This window comes from Mytilus californianus, unplaced genomic scaffold (assembly GCF_021869535.1).
Source record: "Mytilus californianus isolate M0D057914Y unplaced genomic scaffold, xbMytCali1.0.p SCAF_4, whole genome shotgun sequence".
In the NCBI taxonomy this organism is placed as follows: Eukaryota; Metazoa; Mollusca; class Bivalvia; order Mytilida; family Mytilidae; genus Mytilus; species Mytilus californianus.
The window spans coordinates 60171183-60192618 of NW_026262690.1; the positions used below are offsets into that span (position 1 = coordinate 60171183).

General features: G+C 31.9%; 1 protein-coding gene across 1 annotated transcript; it reads left to right on the forward strand.

Moving 5' to 3' along the window:
* The first annotated feature begins 3 nt into the window (after positions 1 to 3).
* On the forward strand, positions 4 to 21158 carry LOC127698565 (uncharacterized). Its single transcript, XM_052202072.1, has 2 exons — positions 4 to 176; positions 16884 to 21158. Exon 2 carries the CDS (start codon positions 16903 to 16905, stop codon positions 18466 to 18468), a length of 1566 nt encoding a protein of 521 aa, XP_052058032.1. The 5' UTR covers positions 4 to 176; positions 16884 to 16902; the 3' UTR covers positions 18469 to 21158.
* Positions 21159 to 21436: the final 278 nt, after the last annotated feature.

Genomic DNA, 21436 nt, shown 5'->3' on the forward strand with positions numbered 1-21436 from the left:
AGTTGTCAAGTGACCTCCCTTACTAACTTCCGCTTTTGTGAAAGTTAAAATTTCAAGTCACTTTCTGTTCAACGTTTGATAGCCAAATGAAATATATGGAGACATCCAGCAGTGAATGATAATTTCACTATTTAACTTATGATGACTTTGGCACACTAGAATCTGTATTATAATACGTAAGTTTCATAAAGACACATGACACACGACAGAGAGAGACACATAAACATCATGAACATGCATGAAAGAAAAAAACCAACATAAAAGCAGGGAATTTCTATACTAAGTTAGTATAGACTGTCCCTGATAAAAGCAAAGAATATAACGATTTAACATTTCAAACTCATATGACTACACATGCATATAGAATAAATGTGTCAAAGATTTTATTTTACTGCCTTGGTGGTTCTTCTTCTTCTTCTTCTTCCGAATACGGGAGTAGACTCCTAGGTAGGAGTGTAAAACTTCCCGGAACTTGTGTGCTATGTACATATGGACTTAATTTAAAAATAATATGACAAAGAAAAATCATTAACAATAACATATATACATTATGTACAGTGGCTTTGTAGTTTAATAAGTTGTTGTGGCTCCTTCAAATGTTAGAGTGGATATGCCACTTTTGAAGGATTCCAGGGTGTCAGACATACCTATTGCTTCAGGTAGTGAGTTCCAGTCCGAAATAGTGCGAGGATAAAAAGAAAATTTATAGAAATCTTTATTTGTTGATATTTGCCTAAATTTATGTTTCCCCCTAGTACGTCTATCAGATATTGTTAAATTGTCCTTAGGAACTTCCACTAACCCCCAATTTATTTTATATAGCATAGTTAATCTAGCTTTTTTCCTTCTTATTTCTAAATTTTCCCATTCCAATGATTTAATTAAATTTGAAACTGCTCCAGGTGATCTGTCTTTATAATCATTGAAGACAAACCTGGCTGCCTTACGCTGTACCTGCTCAACCTGAGTGATGTGTTGCTTTTTGTACGGATCCCATACAGGGGAAGAGTATTCGACGACTGGACGGACAAGTGATGTGTACGTAAGGTTTTTAACCTTACGTGTGCAGTTTTTTAAGTTCCTACGAAGAAAACCTAAGGTTTTATTTGCCTTACAGGTAATATTGTTTATATGTGTTCCCCAATCAAGATCATGGCTTATAGTTACGCCTAAATATTTACTATCTTTTACTGCTTCTAAAACATGATTGTGCAATATATAATCAAAAGTGGAAGGTTTACTTTTTTTAGAAATATGAATAACATAACACTTCTCAGGATTAAAATTCATTTACCAGTCCTCTTCCCATTGTACTAAACTAGATAAATCTTTTTGAAGTAATTTGGCATCAGAACTATTATTAACATTTCTATACAATAAGCAGTCATCTGCAAAAAGTCTTGCATTGCAAGTTACATGTTCGGGTAGGTCATTAATAAAGAGTAAAAATAATGTTGGGCCTAAAACTGTTCCCTGAGGGACACCAGAATCAACAGCTAATTTTGAAGATTTAACACCATTTAATAGTACCTGCTGTTGCCTGTCAGCTAAAAAGTCATTTATCCAATTTAAATTTTGATTCCTAATACCATAAAAGTTTAATTTCTGGGCTAATCTTTGATGGGGGACTTTATCGAAAGCTTTGGAAAAATCTAAAAGTATAACATCTATTTGGTTACCATATCCCAATGATTTTGCAAGATCTTGTAAACTGATGATAAGTTGGGTCTCACAAGACCTTTTACTTCTAAACCCATGTTGACTATCATTTAATATGTTATTAATTGTAAGATGTTTCCTTATGTTGCTTGTTATAATGTGTTCTAGAATTTTGCAACATATTGCAGTTAGTGAAACTGGTCTATAATTAATAGCGTTATGCTTGTCACCTTTTTTAAATATTGGTACAACATTAGCCTGCTTCCAATCAGTTGGGATTTTACCAGTATCAATAGATTTTTGGAAAAAGAATGTCAAAAATGGAGACAATTCTTCTGCAAAGTTATGTAAAAAATATGCTGGCAGATTATCAGGGCCAGTGGCTTTGTGTGGATTTAAGTTTTTAAGTAACTTTAATAAGCCATTATTACTAATAAATATGTCTGGCATAGTGGGGTGGGGACTTGTACCTTTATTTGGCATAGAGGATGTATCTTCGGTAGTAAAAGCCTTTTTAAATTGTTCATTTAGGATGTTAGCTTGTGTATTCGGCTCACTATATAATAAGCCATCCTTTCCTCTTAATGGTGAAACACCAGATGTTTCTGTTTTTTTACTTTTTATAAATTGCCAGAAAGATTTAGGTTTTACTTCTAACTGGGGGCTAATTATTTCTTGCATGTACGTGCTCTGGGCTCTTCTTATTTCTCTTTGAGCAGTAGCTTTTAACTTTTTATATTTATCTTTATGTTCTTGTTTACCAGTTTTTTTAGCTTTGTTGTAAGCTTTACGTTGTTTTTTACATAAATGGTCTATATCCCTATTTGCCCAAGGGTTGGTGTACTTAGATTTAGTTATTTTGCTTGGTACATTATCATCTATTATTTTATTACTACCTTCTTTGAAATTATTCCATAATTGGTCAATATTTAAATTTTCATTAGCCTGAGATATAAGTTCAGATATAAAATGAGATGTTATGTCTTTTATCTTTTTAATATCAACCTTTTTCCATAAATAAATTTTATGTTGTGATTGTTTAGATCTTTGGGGCTTGCAGATTGCATCCACTAATACAATATCATGGTCAGATATACCTGGTATGGATTTTATTTTTGTTATCAATGCAGGTTGGTTTGTGCAGAAAAGGTCAAGGATATTATCTTTCCTAGTTGGAAAATCAACCATTTGTTCAATGCCTAAGTTGTTCAGCATATCTATAAATGCTTCATTCAGCTCCTTAGTATACAATGAGCCAGATATATTTTGCTCCGGCCATTTTATGTCTGGAAGGTTAAAGTCACCACCAAGCCAGAAAGTGGAATTTTATTACACGTTCGCCTCAAGTGTGGGTGACTGGGTAAAACCAAAGATATTGGTAATTGCTGCTTCTCCGCAGACTGGAAGCCATTGAGATTAATGTGTCTTGGTAGGGCAACCTGTTACCTGGTGATCTAGCACTAAAAATGAGGCTCAGCAGGCTGGTCTAGTACAAAGAAGGGTTTATATTCATATCACACTAACATGTTCTAATCCAGTAAATGCATTTAATTTTCTACTGGACATTTAAACAACCATCCATCCATCAAAGATTTAAAGTCATAATGGTGATTGGTAACAAGACATGTCGGCACCCAGGTCCAAAGACATTTCAGCATCTTTTTGGACATTTCAGGACCAAGACAATTCGGCACCTCATTTTTTTCTCTATATATATTAAGAAAAATAAAAGAATTGTTACAGTTATATTAATATCCGTTAATAAAATATGCAATACAAAATTTAAAGGTGTTTGAATAATCGTCATTTAATTAAATCCTAATTGATTGTAAAATATGATGGTGTTTGAACAAACATCATTGAATTAAATCATAATTAATTGTAGTTATGCATTAATCAATATTTTATGCAAGTTTATAATGGAATTTGATAATTTCTCAATGGAGATCAAAAGTGTACAGCTTGTGTTTGCAGCTTGTGTTATTGTTTGATCCTTACATCTCTAAAGACAACACAATACCTGAAAACTATATTTTATTGTTTTGACATTACAAGCCATAAGCTTAAAAGCATGTTCAAGCCATAATGAGTAAAAGCCAAGAAACATATATAAAGGTCAACACTTTTGAATATCCTATGCTTACAAAGGTATCAGTGAAAGCAGAGTCGACAGACCCAGGGCCAGCTTTTTGCACTGTGGGATCAGTATTGTAGCAACGGCATCTCCACCTTAAACTGTTATGTATGTGTGTATGGACCTCCACCAAAGTGACTTTGTTAAAACTTATAGTGCTGCGCATGCCTGTATATATGTTTTATGTTATATTTACAGTATTGAAGATAGTTCATTACTGTCATGTGTTCACCTTTTATGCAAATCTAGTGCTGTTAATGTATCTGTAAACTGTTAAATATAAATATAATAAATGTGTTTTATTGATTTAATACTAGAAAACTATTGGAATAGAACTATGCATTACTTTAAAACTAGTACAAAATGTACATGAATAGTGAAATCTATAATCTCTGAAATCAATTTTCATGCATGAGGAAAAAGAATACACACGAATAAGACAGCTACCCAAATGACTAAGCTGCAAAACAGTCTTCAAAAATAAACAATAAAAAGAATAAACCACTTCATAAGATACCTCATCGAAGATACCATATATATACAATAATGTCATAAATAGTGCAGGAATCAAATTGGTAATTTGTAAAAACAGTCGAAAATAATTGCTATATTTACACTAAACTTGCAAATTTTGGTTCAATATATTTTGATCAAGGATTTAATAAGGTCTGAAAGCTAATATGCAATAAACATATGGTTGATTTTATCTTTATGAGGTGCTGATTTGTCTAGGTGCCTGCCAATTTGTCTGGGTGCCAAGTGTCTTTCTCGGTGCCGATTTTTCTGGATGCCAACTGTCTAGAATTCATGGTGATTATCTCCCCCTTGGTTTTCATTCATGTACTAGACATCAGCTGATATTTTCAGTTGTAAGGCTTGAATGTCTCTGAGGTGAAGGCACTCTGATTTTTTCTCTTCATAATTTTATTCTTGTTGCTTATATTGATATGATAGTTTAGATCTTTTCCCAAGAGTTTGGGGCAAAATAAGCTTGTAGGTAAAGGTACCTTTACTCTTTAGTGTTTTTTTTCACTTTGTAATTTCCAATCTGTGCTTACATTGTATATATTGATGTGCTGGTTAAGATTTTGATCCTTTTAACCTACCTAACTGGTTTATCAAGTTGGTCACCATTATAATTTTGCTCTTGTTTCTTCAATCTTTTTGCCTTCTATGCTGTTCAATAGAGTTGCTCTTTTGTATTTGGGTAGCACATAATTTTTTCATTCAATTTGATAGCAGGCCAGGGCGACTCAAGCAGAGCTCCAGATAAGCTGCATATTTGCGTGATTACACAATAAAAACAATTGAAAACCTAATTCAATTGACAATTGCAGCGTTCAAAACCCCAATTCATGCAAACGAAAACCCAATTATATGTCAAAACTATGCGTTCTAAACTGTACTTGGCGCTATTGTGTGTGTTATTTACCCTTATCGAAATGTTGTTGTCATGTAAATCTATTTTTGTAATATTAGGAAATCAGAGTTAGGAAATCTACTTTCTTTCTAAAAATAGAGTGTTACATCAAATATCTGATCTGGGTCCCTGTTGGAAGGAATTATCCGTTACTCAAAGCTGTATCCTGGGTAAACATAAGGGACCAGTTTATAAAATTTTCTTTGTCAGACCATGAGTTGGAGAGGCAGAAAAAAGTCAAACATTCTGTTGAACTATTGACGACAGACTGCTGTGCACAAGCACAAAACTACGCAAGTCATATTATCAATTCCTTAATGGAGAAGGCGACAACTCCGAAAGAACCCATGGCTAAATAAAATCGATTAAATGGTGGTCTCAAATATACATGTATATTGCTCTAAAAGTAAGTATACCGCAAGCCGCAGAGACAACAAAGTTGCAACATGTACAAGTGTTTAGGGCCACAAAGGGACCCCAAATATTCAGCTGTCAGCAGTGAAAAGACAAAATGAGAGCACTGAAGCAGAACATATGGATATCATCAATAAAAATTTACACATTACCAAACATGCCTCTGATATTGAATGTGATGATAATGAAGTCTGACTCACACTTCATTCTTATAAATCATGACAACATTTTGTTCAAAACTATTTACCATACTTGGGAAAATAAAATGCCGACAAGCAATATCATTGTTTTAATAACCTCAACAAATACCAGGGGTGATCGTATGTGCTCTAGAAAGGTAATCAGTGACTGCCCCAATAGTAACACCAATTTATTTAAATTGACAGAAAATACAAAACTGGTAGAACAATTGAAACAAACCAGACACAAATTAAACCAAAAAATTGCTCGTCAGTGTTTAAACCAAATAAAACGGCTATCACATACACAGATACATACTTGAAAGAAATATATTTAAGATAACAGTGGATGAATATCTTTGTTTGATATGATTACATTATGACATGCCTCAATTCAATATTAAGATGATGAAAAAACCCAATACATTCAGGAGCTTGGTGGTGAAAAACCCAATTTGATATTTGCTTGAGTGGTGAATTGGAATTAATAATGCAATTGAAAAAACTATCTTACTCAATTGCATCAAAATTGGTGGATAAAAAACCCAATTTGTGAATTTTTATCTGGATCTCTGCTCAAGGATTAAATCAGTAAAGTGTTTCTGGCATTTATTGGGGGTCATTAACCATGGACTGTTAGGGAAATTAAATCTTGCTACATGTACCTGCTGATCTAATAAACAGGTGATCATCCTTATTCCTAGCACAGCTTTGATTTACTGTCGACATTTGGATAGGAAAAACCATAAAGGCCAAAAAAAAATATATGTCTGTTTACGGTTACCCAACTGACCTTACTTTTGAGCACCGACCCTATGTCAATTTATTTTCGTCATTAAGTGAAAAATTAACTAAACTCTTGTTAAAAGCAAAGTTAGAGTTTCCAAAAAAATAAATCCATTGCCAGATACATCTAAATGTTCACAATTGTGAATATGACAGCTGTGTTAAGAAACTCGTGACTCGTGTGATGAAATAATCACTTTGCCACCATTTTTTCCCAACCAATAAACAATAGAAATAATCCAATCATTAAAAATATGGGTAAACTCAGCTCATGGACAACTGGGACCATGGCAAGACGGGCCGCACGACTCAAAATCATGTCGCAAAAAATTAAAATGAAAAAATAAAATAAAATGGAAATACTGACCTACCTACACTATTTATTTTAATGATGAAATCTTAAACAGACATATATTATTTTTTGGCTTAATGAAGGAAATTGAAAACAAAAGCTTAAAATTGCAGAGGCGGATTAAGAGGGTTTTTCAGGGGGCCTGGGCCCCCCCCTTTTGTGGGAAAACTTTGGTTGATTATATAGGGAATCACTGAAGCATGATTGGAGCGGGCCCCCTGTTAGGCAGTCAATGCCCCCCCCCCCCTTATGAAAATTTCTGGATCCACCACTGAAATGTATAACTCAATGGCCAGAAACTGACTAATAAATTGAAAATTTGCAAATAAGAAGAAAAATATAGTAATATTCAACTTCAATTACCTTTGTAAAAATTTATTTTTGTAAGAAGTTTTTTTATTTTTACATATTTGAATACATTTTTGTACTACACTACTAGTCTACTTTTACAGGGATAGTCAAAATTGTAAATTGAAGTTAATGATAATCAATTAAATATCCAAACAAAATTCATCCACTGAATGAAAATTTTAAACGATTTCTAATCTTTACAAAGTTTGAATAATAGAATGGTCCAAAATGTACAAAATGTAGAAAAGAATAGTAATTTCTTCAAATCATTTTTATATTCTTTTGAACTATTATATAAAACTTTGTACAGTACACAAAATTTATCATAAACAATTATAATGATCAAATAATTCATTAATTGTTGAGAAAACGATAGACCATAGCTGTCAACTTTGCTTGTTATTTGTGACAAAATTCACCATATCCAATAGATTAGTTTCATTATGAAGTAAATTGAATTTGAGTTATTTCCCTTGGCTTGAATCAAAGAAAGAGAAAATTGTTCAGAAAAAAACTTTTTCTAAAGTCTAGCGTTCAGTATAACAAGTTCAATTTGGCTGATTTATGAATGCATTTTTTCATGTAGATCTCCAACATGGCGACAAAAGGGAAGTAGCTCTTGCTCAAATTGTATTAATCCAACCTTATCAGTTTAAAGATTATTGACAAGCCGCAATGAAAAGGTGTAAATGGTGTATTTTTAAGATTAAAGGGATAGTTTATTTTTCTGTCAACAGTGTCAAGCTGAAGCACTATTTTTTAGCAGTTCTTAACATAACTGTACAATTTTTCCTAACATTGTCAATTATGGTCCGAGTACACAGTTATTTCGTAGTGCATTTCTTTTAGAGAATAAATGAAAATTAAAAAAATCCCACCTGCGCTTTCTCAATAATATTTTCACAGTGTGTTGTACTACTTTTGGGACAAATTATATCAAAATTATAGAAAACTTCATCGCCTCTAACTCAAAATATGGACAATTTCATGTTAAGGGGGTCTTCAAATCTTTTGACAGCTTCCGAAGTGCTAATTTGTAACATTATTCAGCTGGACCAAATCACTACTTTACTTTAAAATTCATGACCCAAATTTTTTTACAGTGTCATTTCACCCCCCCTACTTACTATTTGAGTCATAAAACATGGAGAAATAAATTTGGAAGGGGTATAAAAAAAATCGACAAGTAACACACTGTCCACACTAGGGACTATATTCGTGGACAACGAAAATCAAAGGACGATAACTGTGTACCCGGACCTATTAGGGTAGAAAAAGTTGACCAATCTTAATGAAACTTGGTATGACCAAAGCTTATTTAATTATAAGACTGCTTACAAATTTCCATGGCAATAGGATATATATTATAGACAATATGACTAATTCTATATTCAACTTTGCGTGTTAAATTTAGACGTTAAAATTGAAAATTTTCAACTATCAACATTTGGGGCTTAAAAAATTAAAATATTGCAAAAAAATACTTTTGAAATGCCTTAATATATAAAATATTATATATTAAAAGCAATAGAGTACTCATTTGATTTATAAGACTTATCATAATTATTAAAAAGTCAAATTTATATGAGCCTGTGGCTAAAAATGGAGGTTTTCCAATGAAGGGGGGCCTTACTTGAAGATGTAATATTTTCCAGCAATTTTAAATTTGTAAAGCATTTTGGTTATAAATAATCCTTACATATGTATTTAATGTACTATAAATGGAAAGAAAACTTACAAATAACATATCACATTAGTTTAAAAGGGTCTTAGGCCAAGTAAGACTGAAAATAATTTAGGGTCAATTTAGGCCGTATCACATATTTACATTTAAAAATGCATATTGAAGCTATAGGAAATAAAATTTTGTGTCTTTTCTATCATTTTTATACTCAGGTGACATGATACAATAAATCTGAGCACAAAAAGACTCTTGCATTCAACTTTTTTTGCAGACAGTATGGTCTGATACAAAGATTTTTCACTTTTTAGTGAAAAACATGCATGCAATTTTAGTCTCAACAGGCTTATATTTGAACCACTTGCTATCCTACAGAAGAAAAGAAAGATATTATGTGACATAAAACAGGTACAATGGACATTGTTAAGTGCTTTTTATACAAATTTAGTGAGGTCTTTATAATGGACTTCAACTTTTATGTTCCAAGCTCCTCACATTTAACTTGATCCAAACAGGGCGTTAGACAAGGATCATATATACAACACATTTTGAACATATTGTCCGAGATAATCTTCTTTTCTGTAGATTCAGAGTTCACAAATGAGTAATACAACTGGATTGAAGCATAGAAACACAAATATTGACACATAAAAACCTGTCAGATAGAAAGTCAGAATGCCACTTATGCATCAAAATTGAAAAAGCTATGAAATGCTTATTTTGACCATAAAATGCCAAAATTGGTCATTTTTGCAGAAATTCTATCAAATAAAAGTTTAAATCCTTTAGTTTTATGCTATTTGATAAATTGACACCATCAAATCATTCAGGGAAGTTGCCAAAGTACAGATTCTATATTTCCTGATTTCACCTCTTAGGTCCGAGTACACAGTTATTTCGTAGTGCATTTCTTTTAGAGAATAAATGAAAATTAAAAAAATCCCACCTGCGCTTTCTCAATAATATTTTCACAGTGTGTTGTACTACTTTTGGGACAAATTATATCAAAATTATAGAAAACTTCATCGCCTCTAACTCAAAATATGGACAATTTCATGTTAAGGGGGTCTTCAAATCTTTTGACAGCTTCCGAAGTGCTAATTTTTAACATTATTCAGCTGGACCAAATCACTACTTTACTTTAAAATTCATGACCCAAATTTTTTTACAGTGTCATTTCACCCCCCTACTTACTATTTGAGTCATAAAACATGGAGAAATAAATTTGGAAGGGGTATAAAAAAAATCGACAAGTAACACACTGTCCACACTAGGGACTATATTCGTGGACAACGAAAATCAAAGGACGATAACTGTGTACCCGGACCTATTAGGGTAGAAAAAGTTGACCAATCTTAATGAAACTTGGTATGACCAAAGCTTATTTAATTATAAGACTGCTTACAAATTTCCATGGCAATAGGATATATATTATAGACAATATGACTAATTCTATATTCAACTTTGCGTGTTAAATTTAGACGTTAAAATTGAAAATTTTCAACTATCAACATTTGGGGCTTAAAAAATTAAAATATTGCAAAAAAATACTTTTGAAATGCCTTAATATATAAAATATTATATATTAAAAGCAATAGAGTACTCATTTGATTTATAAGACTTATCATAATTATTAAAAAGTCAAATTTATATGAGCCTGTGGCTAAAAATGGAGGTTTTCCAATGAAGGGGGGCCTTACTTGAAGATGTAATATTTTCCAGCAATTTTAAATTTGTAAAGCATTTTGGTTATAAATAATCCTTACATATGTATTTAATGTACTATAAATGGAAAGAAAACTTACAAATAACATATCACATTAGTTTAAAAGGGTCTTAGGCCAAGTAAGACTGAAAATAATTTAGGGTCAATTTAGGCCGTATCACATATTTACATTTAAAAATGCATATTGAAGCTATAGGAAATAAAATTTTGTGTCTTTTCTATCATTTTTATACTCAGGTGACATGATACAATAAATCTGAGCACAAAAAGACTCTTGCATTCAACTTTTTTTGCAGACAGTATGGTCTGATACAAAGATTTTTCACTTTTTAGTGAAAAACATGCATGCAATTTTAGTCTCAACAGGCTTATATTTGAACCACTTGCTATCCTACAGAAGAAAAGAAAGATATTATGTGACATAAAACAGGTACAATGGACATTGTTAAGTGCTTTTTATACAAATTTAGTGAGGTCTTTATAATGGACTTCAACTTTTATGTTCCAAGCTCCTCACATTTAACTTGATCCAAACAGGGCGTTAGACAAGGATCATATATACAACACATTTTGAACATATTGTCCGAGATAATCTTCTTTTCTGTAGATTCAGAGTTCACAAATGAGTAATACAACTGGATTGAAGCATAGAAACACAAATATTGACACATAAAAACCTGTCAGATAGAAAGTCAGAATGCCACTTATGCATCAAAATTGAAAAAGCTATGAAATGCTTATTTTGACCATAAAATGCCAAAATTGGTCATTTTTGCAGAAATTCTATCAAATAAAAGTTTAAATCCTTTAGTTTTATGCTATTTGATAAATTGACACCATCAAATCATTCAGGGAAGTTGCCAAAGTACAGATTCTATATTTCCTGATTTCACCTCTTAGGTCCGAGTACACAGTTATTTCGTAGTGCATTTCTTTTAGAGAATAAATGAAAATTAAAAAAATCCCACCTGCGCTTTCTCAATAATATTTTCACAGTGTGTTGTACTACTTTTGGGACAAATTATATCAAAATTATAGAAAACTTCATCGCCTCTAACTCAAAATATGGACAATTTCATGTTAAGGGGGTCTTCAAATCTTTTGACAGCTTCCGAAGTGCTAATTTTTAACATTATTCAGCTGGACCAAATCACTACTTTACTTTAAAATTCATGACCCAAATTTTTTTACAGTGTCATTTCACCCCCCTACTTACTATTTGAGTCATAAAACATGGAGAAATAAATTTGGAAGGGGTATAAAAAAAATCGACAAGTAACACACTGTCCACACTAGGGACTATATTCGTGGACAACGAAAATCAAAGGACGATAACTGTGTACCCGGACCTATTAGGGTAGAAAAAGTTGACCAATCTTAATGAAACTTGGTATGACCAAAGCTTATTTAATTATAAGACTGCTTACAAATTTCCATGGCAATAGGATATATATTATAGACAATATGACTAATTCTATATTCAACTTTGCGTGTTAAATTTAGACGTTAAAATTGAAAATTTTCAACTATCAACATTTGGGGCTTAAAAAATTAAAATATTGCAAAAAAATACTTTTGAAATGCCTTAATATATAAAATATTATATATTAAAAGCAATAGAGTACTCATTTGATTTATAAGACTTATCATAATTATTAAAAAGTCAAATTTATATGAGCCTGTGGCTAAAAATGGAGGTTTTCCAATGAAGGGGGGCCTTACTTGAAGATGTAATATTTTCCAGCAATTTTAAATTTGTAAAGCATTTTGGTTATAAATAATCCTTACATATGTATTTAATGTACTATAAATGGAAAGAAAACTTACAAATAACATATCACATTAGTTTAAAAGGGTCTTAGGCCAAGTAAGACTGAAAATAATTTAGGGTCAATTTAGGCCGTATCACATATTTACATTTAAAAATGCATATTGAAGCTATAGGAAATAAAATTTTGTGTCTTTTCTATCATTTTTATACTCAGGTGACATGATACAATAAATCTGAGCACAAAAAGACTCTTGCATTCAACTTTTTTTGCAGACAGTATGGTCTGATACAAAGATTTTTCACTTTTTAGTGAAAAACATGCATGCAATTTTAGTCTCAACAGGCTTATATTTGAACCACTTGCTATCCTACAGAAGAAAAGAAAGATATTATGTGACATAAAACAGGTACAATGGACATTGTTAAGTGCTTTTTATACAAATTTAGTGAGGTCTTTATAATGGACTTCAACTTTTATGTTCCAAGCTCCTCACATTTAACTTGATCCAAACAGGGCGTTAGACAAGGATCATATATACAACACATTTTGAACATATTGTCCGAGATAATCTTCTTTTCTGTAGATTCAGAGTTCACAAATGAGTAATACAACTGGATTGAAGCATAGAAACACAAATATTGACACATAAAAACCTGTCAGATAGAAAGTCAGAATGCCACTTATGCATCAAAATTGAAAAAGCTATGAAATGCTTATTTTGACCATAAAATGCCAAAATTGGTCATTTTTGCAGAAATTCTATCAAATAAAAGTTTAAATCCTTTAGTTTTATGCTATTTGATAAATTGACACCATCAAATCATTCAGGGAAGTTGCCAAAGTACAGATTCTATATTTCCTGATTTCACCTCTTAGGTCCGAGTACACAGTTATTTCGTAGTGCATTTCTTTTAGAGAATAAATGAAAATTAAAAAAATCCCACCTGCGCTTTCTCAATAATATTTTCACAGTGTGTTGTACTACTTTTGGGACAAATTATATCAAAATTATAGAAAACTTCATCGCCTCTAACTCAAAATATGGACAATTTCATGTTAAGGGGGTCTTCAAATCTTTTGACAGCTTCCGAAGTGCTAATTTTTAACATTATTCAGCTGGACCAAATCACTACTTTACTTTAAAATTCATGACCCAAATTTTTTTACAGTGTCATTTCACCCCCCTACTTACTATTTGAGTCATAAAACATGGAGAAATAAATTTGGAAGGGGTATAAAAAAAATCGACAAGTAACACACTGTCCACACTAGGGACTATATTCGTGGACAACGAAAATCAAAGGACGATAACTGTGTACCCGGACCTATTAGGGTAGAAAAAGTTGACCAATCTTAATGAAACTTGGTATGACCAAAGCTTATTTAATTATAAGACTGCTTACAAATTTCCATGGCAATAGGATATATATTATAGACAATATGACTAATTCTATATTCAACTTTGCGTGTTAAATTTAGACGTTAAAATTGAAAATTTTCAACTATCAACATTTGGGGCTTAAAAAATTAAAATATTGCAAAAAAATACTTTTGAAATGCCTTAATATATAAAATATTATATATTAAAAGCAATAGAGTACTCATTTGATTTATAAGACTTATCATAATTATTAAAAAGTCAAATTTATATGAGCCTGTGGCTAAAAATGGAGGTTTTCCAATGAAGGGGGGCCTTACTTGAAGATGTAATATTTTCCAGCAATTTTAAATTTGTAAAGCATTTTGGTTATAAATAATCCTTACATATGTATTTAATGTACTATAAATGGAAAGAAAACTTACAAATAACATATCACATTAGTTTAAAAGGGTCTTAGGCCAAGTAAGACTGAAAATAATTTAGGGTCAATTTAGGCCGTATCACATATTTACATTTAAAAATGCATATTGAAGCTATAGGAAATAAAATTTTGTGTCTTTTCTATCATTTTTATACTCAGGTGACATGATACAATAAATCTGAGCACAAAAAGACTCTTGCATTCAACTTTTTTTGCAGACAGTATGGTCTGATACAAAGATTTTTCACTTTTTAGTGAAAAACATGCATGCAATTTTAGTCTCAACAGGCTTATATTTGAACCACTTGCTATCCTACAGAAGAAAAGAAAGATATTATGTGACATAAAACAGGTACAATGGACATTGTTAAGTGCTTTTTATACAAATTTAGTGAGGTCTTTATAATGGACTTCAACTTTTATGTTCCAAGCTCCTCACATTTAACTTGATCCAAACAGGGCGTTAGACAAGGATCATATATACAACACATTTTGAACATATTGTCCGAGATAATCTTCTTTTCTGTAGATTCAGAGTTCACAAATGAGTAATACAACTGGATTGAAGCATAGAAACACAAATATTGACACATAAAAACCTGTCAGATAGAAAGTCAGAATGCCACTTATGCATCAAAATTGAAAAAGCTATGAAATGCTTATTTTGACCATAAAATGCCAAAATTGGTCATTTTTGCAGAAATTCTATCAAATAAAAGTTTAAATCCTTTAGTTTTATGCTATTTGATAAATTGACACCATCAAATCATTCAGGGAAGTTGCCAAAGTACAGATTCTATATTTCCTGATTTCACCTCTTAGGTCCGAGTACACAGTTATTTCGTAGTGCATTTCTTTTAGAGAATAAATGAAAATTAAAAAAATCCCACCTGCGCTTTCTCAATAATATTTTCACAGTGTGTTGTACTACTTTTGGGACAAATTATATCAAAATTATAGAAAACTTCATCGCCTCTAACTCAAAATATGGACAATTTCATGTTAAGGGGGTCTTCAAATCTTTTGACAGCTTCCGAAGTGCTAATTTTTAACATTATTCAGCTGGACCAAATCACTACTTTACTTTAAAATTCATGACCCAAATTTTTTTACAGTGTCATTTCACCCCCCTACTTACTATTTGAGTCATAAAACATGGAGAAATAAATTTGGAAGGGGTATAAAAAAAATCGACAAGTAACACACTGTCCACACTAGGGACTATATTCGTGGACAACGAAAATCAAAGGACGATAACTGTGTACCCGGACCTATTATGTCTGGATGCATTTCTATACAAGAAATTTGTAGAAATTTACTTTAGACAATGAAAGTTGATGCTTCACTTGTATATTAATTTTTCAAAACTTTCTTGATAGTCTTACATGTATAAAAAAGAACATGATTTTTCTTTTGAATTAATCCACATTTTGTCATGCCAAGGCCTGATATAGCTTTCTATACAGTATGGGTTTTGCTCATGGTTTAATGCTGTATGGGTTATGCTCATGGTTTAATGCTGTATGGGTTTTGCTCATGGTTTAATGCTGTACAAAGAGCTATAGTTGTTTACATCTTCTTCCTTTGATCTCTGGTGGATAGTTGTCTCATTGGCAATCATACCACATCTCTTTAATTTTAAACAGTACTCCCTGCACATAGTCTAAAAAGTTACCAGCGTCCTTTTCTCAAACATTTGATTTCAAACATTTATTGGGATCATAAACCATGGACCTCTATGAAAGCTAAATCTTGCTTAGTACATGCTGAAGTTAATTAACAGGTGGCGAACTAGTTGTGTAATTCACTGCTGCAGATGCTAATAATTCTGCACCTGCAAAGGTACATGTGTGTGTATCTTTGGGCTTATTTATTGCCTCTAAATTGGTATCAGTTTATGGTAGGTTTGATTATATTTTTAGCCTTATATATGTACTGCCAAACAACATGAACAGGTCTGAGCTAGTTCTACATTTGTTACTTGAAAACCAAAACAGGTTTACCTAACTTATCAAACCTCCTCATGTGGTTTGAGCAGTTTAACAAACCAATATCAGAATTTCTCATTTGTGTCATAACTGGTAATTCAAAACTAAAACTGTAAACTGAAACAAGTTTGACTTCAACAAATACAACTTAGGTTTTACACATTGTTACAGGTAACCTTTAGCAAAAACATGCATGTGTAGTATATATGTCTTTGGATAGGAAAAATCAGTAATACAGGAAATGGAAAATAACAGCTTTTGTATAATTGAACTAGTTCTTTCCACATTATTTCTTCAAGTAAAGGCTTAAGAAGAACATAAGATAAATGTTATAAATAAACTTAATAACTCCATGTTGAAGACCGTACTGTGACCTATAATGGTTTACTTTTATAAATTTTGACTTGGATGGAGAGTTGTCTCATTGGCACTCATACCACATCTTCTTATATCTATTAATACATTTTTCAGTTTTAAAGCTTCAGGTCAGCTGCCAAAAACCCAAGGTTGCAGGTTGGATGTGACCATGTTGGAGTGACAGACATTACCCTTGTGTTTACAGTTTTAATTTTTGTGTATTGACTTTTAGATATTAAAAAAATTTAAATTTCTATTTCAGATTAATTTTCCCCTTCAGAATGGCAAAACGTAACTACAGTGGTTCATTTAGAGGAAGACCTCAGGGTAATAGATTCCAGTATGGAGGACCATATCCACAGCAAGAAGTAATGAATGCTAGACATTGCTTTTCTATGCAGTTCCATAACCATACTGGTCGGGCCATGAGAAGTCTCAAAATGAAAATGAGCGCAAGTATCAATTTCTTTCACAGAGAACAAATAGAGTCGGTAATTACAGAATCATTTAGTGCTTTCCAGGAAGACTCAGATCATGCAGAGGAAAGCAGATCAATAGAAGAATGTGAATCTGTTCAAATGAACGAGAGGAAGATAGATATACACACATTAGAGAAAGGAGACCTAGGTAAAGAGTCAGAAAATATGGCAGTGCATGTGTCAAACATAAACAATACAATCCCTAACCTTATAAAATCACCTAGCAGTACAAACTTAAATTCTACCAGTGAACCACCAGTTAAGAGACAGAGATTATCAATTGAAAGTGTAACATCAAACTCCAATGATAATCAACCTTTGTCTAATGTTGACCCAAATGCCAATATACAAAATGGTTCAGTAACCATCAACGAATCAATTAGTTTTGTAGAGAATATATCCAGCAGCTCTCAGAATAACAACATAGTCAATGGTAACTTTGGTGATAGCATTGTTATATCAACTGATGATGAAGAAGAGGAAGAGGGAGAGTTGTCTATCGAAGAGGATGTTGACTTATGTTTGATGTGCGACCTCTGTTTACATGTCATCAGAGGTTGTGACAAAGATAGTGAACAACAGATGAAAAATCATTTCCTTGATGCACAACATAATGCTGCCAGTCTTGTAGAAGCCAAAATAGAAGGTGATAAACTAATTCCTAGGTATGTTGAAGACAGACATTGCATGTCTAACAATTCTATAGATACAAATATTTTACCACTGTGTCCTGAATGTGATATGGTACATGGAAGTATATGGACTTGTGCTTTGCATTATCAACAGAAACATGATGCAAATGAAAGTGGTGTTTATGGATTAGGCAAAGTTGTTAAAAGGATGGTAGTTGAGGTGTCTCCTGTACACATTTGCCCAACATGCAAACAGGAATTTCCAAGTGCTAGCAAATTGCACAAACACTGGAAGACTAGAAGACATTTTCCATTCTCAGAACCGTCAAAGAAACAAATCACAGAGTTTCTATGCAAAGAATGTGGGAGGAAGGAGCAGTCTTTTATATTCATGAGAGGACATATGCTTGGTGCACATACAAATAAATATAATGGAACAACAGCAAAGATGCAGATATTATATATAGAGAAAACTTCTAGGCTTTGTCTACTGCCATCAAAGCCAATGTCAGTAGATAGACAACTTGCTGACAATAAACGATTGTTTACAAAGACTGTAAAGGGTTTGAGTAAATCCCACAGAAGACGATTAAAGAAGTCAGTGCTGCCATCAAAGGCAGATATTATATCATACAAGAATGGGGTAGATTATGATGAGCACAAAAATAGATATGAAAAATTTGTCAGTAATCACTTACATTATAACAGGTATCACTATACTGTACAACAATCATGAGGGCAACATCTATAGACTTCTCTGTAGATAAAACAAATCAGTTTGGGGTTTTATGGGTTGTATGTATATCAAGTGTTTTCCTTATAAATGCTCTTAAATCTTAATGCAGATGTGCATTACAACTTGTAATTGTACATGTTGCATTAATTTGACTAGTGATTTGATTAATCTTTGTTAAAAAGTTTAAAGATAAGGTATTGAATAAGGGGCATTCCTCCCACCCCCCAAAAAAGGTGAAAATTAAGCCTTGTTTTAATCCACAGTTTTTGTCTTGTCTTGCCAAATATCATAGGTATGCTTATATAATCTTGCAACAGCCTACTCATTTGCACTAAGCTTTATATTTCAGAGGGTAGAAGACCTGGATACTTTATATCTTGTAGATTTGTATACAGATGCCTTATGTTAAGTTCTAATAAATGCTGCCAAACGTGTGTGTAATCTACTTTATGTTCTGAAGTTTCTATCTGGCATATGTCTGTTGTTCTTAACCTATTTTCATGGTTCATGGATTGTTGCAATATGATGACTATATTTGGTACATATAGAATCATATCAAGGTTATGTCCGTCAGACAGGTTTGACATGACCTTGACCACATTTGATGGATCAGTGATCAAAGTTAAGTTTTTTGGGGAAGTTTATTTCATTAGATACTATAAGCAATGGGTCAACTTTATTTGGTGAATGGAATGAGTGTAAGGTGTACATGTCTGTCTAACAGGGTTCGCCTGACCTTGACCTCATTAGTCAACTTTGTGTCTATTTCTCAGATACTATCAGCAATAGGTGAACTTATTTCACTATTTGGTGTATGGAATGGTTATAAGGTGTGCATATGTAAAAATTAGAAGTTGTCCATCTGGCAGAGTTCATCTGAATTAAAATAGCTACTTTTTTTGGTCAGTGTGAAGTTTTTGTATTGTAATTTCAAGTCCTTGAAATTTAGATTCTATACACAATAGGCCAAATATATTTTAGTGTATTGGATACATTTTGTACTTTAAAGGTGTACATGTCTGTTTGGGAGGGTTCATATAACATTGACCTCATTTTCATGGATCATTGATAATGTCATGTTTATGTATCTACTTGCAGTAAAACATTTTCATCATGAATTCAATGATGATCAGTAAAGCAGGGAACAACTTTCAGAGTGTGCAACCTTGTTTAAGGATTATATCTTAAATAAAACAAATATGTTACCATTTTCCTCATTTTGTGCAGATAAAGAAACTTTAAGCCTCTTTGAAGTTTCACTGAAAAATTAGCAAGATTATATGAATGTAAAAAAACTTTTTTTCTTTCAAAATTTAATATCTAATTTCTTACAACTTTTTTTTATATTTTATCATATGGTATACATAGTATAAGGTCCAGACCGTCATCCTATTCATTTACCAATTGAAATAATCTAATGTAAAAGGAATAAAAAAAAAACAAAAATTCTATTTAGCAATTTCAGGGACTCTTACAATACCTCCTTCTTTATTGTGATTTATTTTCTGATGGGTTCATGAACAAACATTTTTGACCTTGGGCTTCCAGTGTAAACTCATTTGACTATTCTGACAAAAATGAGATAAGCATCTAGGATTTTAAAATCTCTCAGTTTGAAATCTGTCCCAATCTTGTTCAATTTCTCAACATTTGCAGTTGCATAATGGTATGGTGCTGCAGACAAAATTGTTTTATATTGAAATATGAATTTTAATTTACATGTTAAAGCATGTGTGAATCAAAAGGAGAGATGGGTTACAACTTACAAGTCATTAAGACAGCAACCCATGATACAAAATCTTAACGACGTCTAATAAACATGTGCTTGAAGGTGTCACATTACATTTACCGTTCCAATACCAACAGTTCATGTTAAAAAATTTAAGTTAACCCATCTTAGGACTGCCTATATACATCCAAATAGGCTTAATTGATAAGGGGTGTAAAATTTTCTAGGTCATCCCTGAATGTATGAAAGTCATTATTAATTGTTTTAGTTATCTTACATCATATAAACATGAAAATTAAGGTACCATGAACACAATTATTGAGGAATCAATTTTATTCAAAGTGATTTTTGTACAGGCAAACACCTGAAAGGGTTCAACCAAATACATATTTCCTGAAGGTTTGTATTTTTGAATTAATTAAAAACCAAGAAGAATGAATTACAAATTTTCCTCACCTACCTAAAATTCAGTTTATTCAGTAAAATCTGTTCAGTGATATTTATATTTTATAATAAAACACACCTTAATGTTTGTTCTGCCATTAACATTGTTGCAGAACTGTTGAAAGTGAACCAGCTGGCTGGAGTAACATATTTACATGATTTCACCTGAGTGATTTGGATTCCAACAGCTTAGAATTTTAAAAGAAGGCATAGACATAATCCAATTGTAACTCAAAACTTTTTTTTAAATAAGTAAAATTTAACAAATTCATAACAAAAAGATTTATTCACATATACCAAATTTTTTCTGTCACAATGTAAATTTAAAGAGTAATGTCCCTTTCTCATACAGTTTCCAGAGGTATATTTATTGAGACTTTGCACAAAATAATATCCCTAAATATGACAATTTTACTTGCCTATTTTGTATTCAAACTTTTGTAAATAATATAAAATATGATGTATAAAGTTTATTGAACATTGAACTTTAATAAGAAAAATAAAGTTAGTTCAGTTATGCTTTTCTTGTATTATTTCTGTGCACAAACTCAAATAAAAGTATTTATATGTCGACCAGATGAAGATTGCTATGTCGACCAGATGAAGATTGCTATAAACCTTTGACTGTCAGTGGGTGATTCAGATTTACATGAAAAATCTTTTTGTGGAGTATTTCACCTGTGGAAACAAAATATGACGAAAGTGCTTTTAGAGACGAAGCTGAATATAGTAACCTTGGTTAGATTGTTCAATGAAAACTTCCTTTTTGGTTTACATAGCATATTACATATCATT

What these genes read in the sequence shown, in the direction of transcription:
- LOC127698565 (XM_052202072.1), top strand. Translation starts at nt 16,903, where the DNA reads ATGGCAAAACGTAACTACAGTGGTTCATTTAGAGGAAGACCTCAGGGT.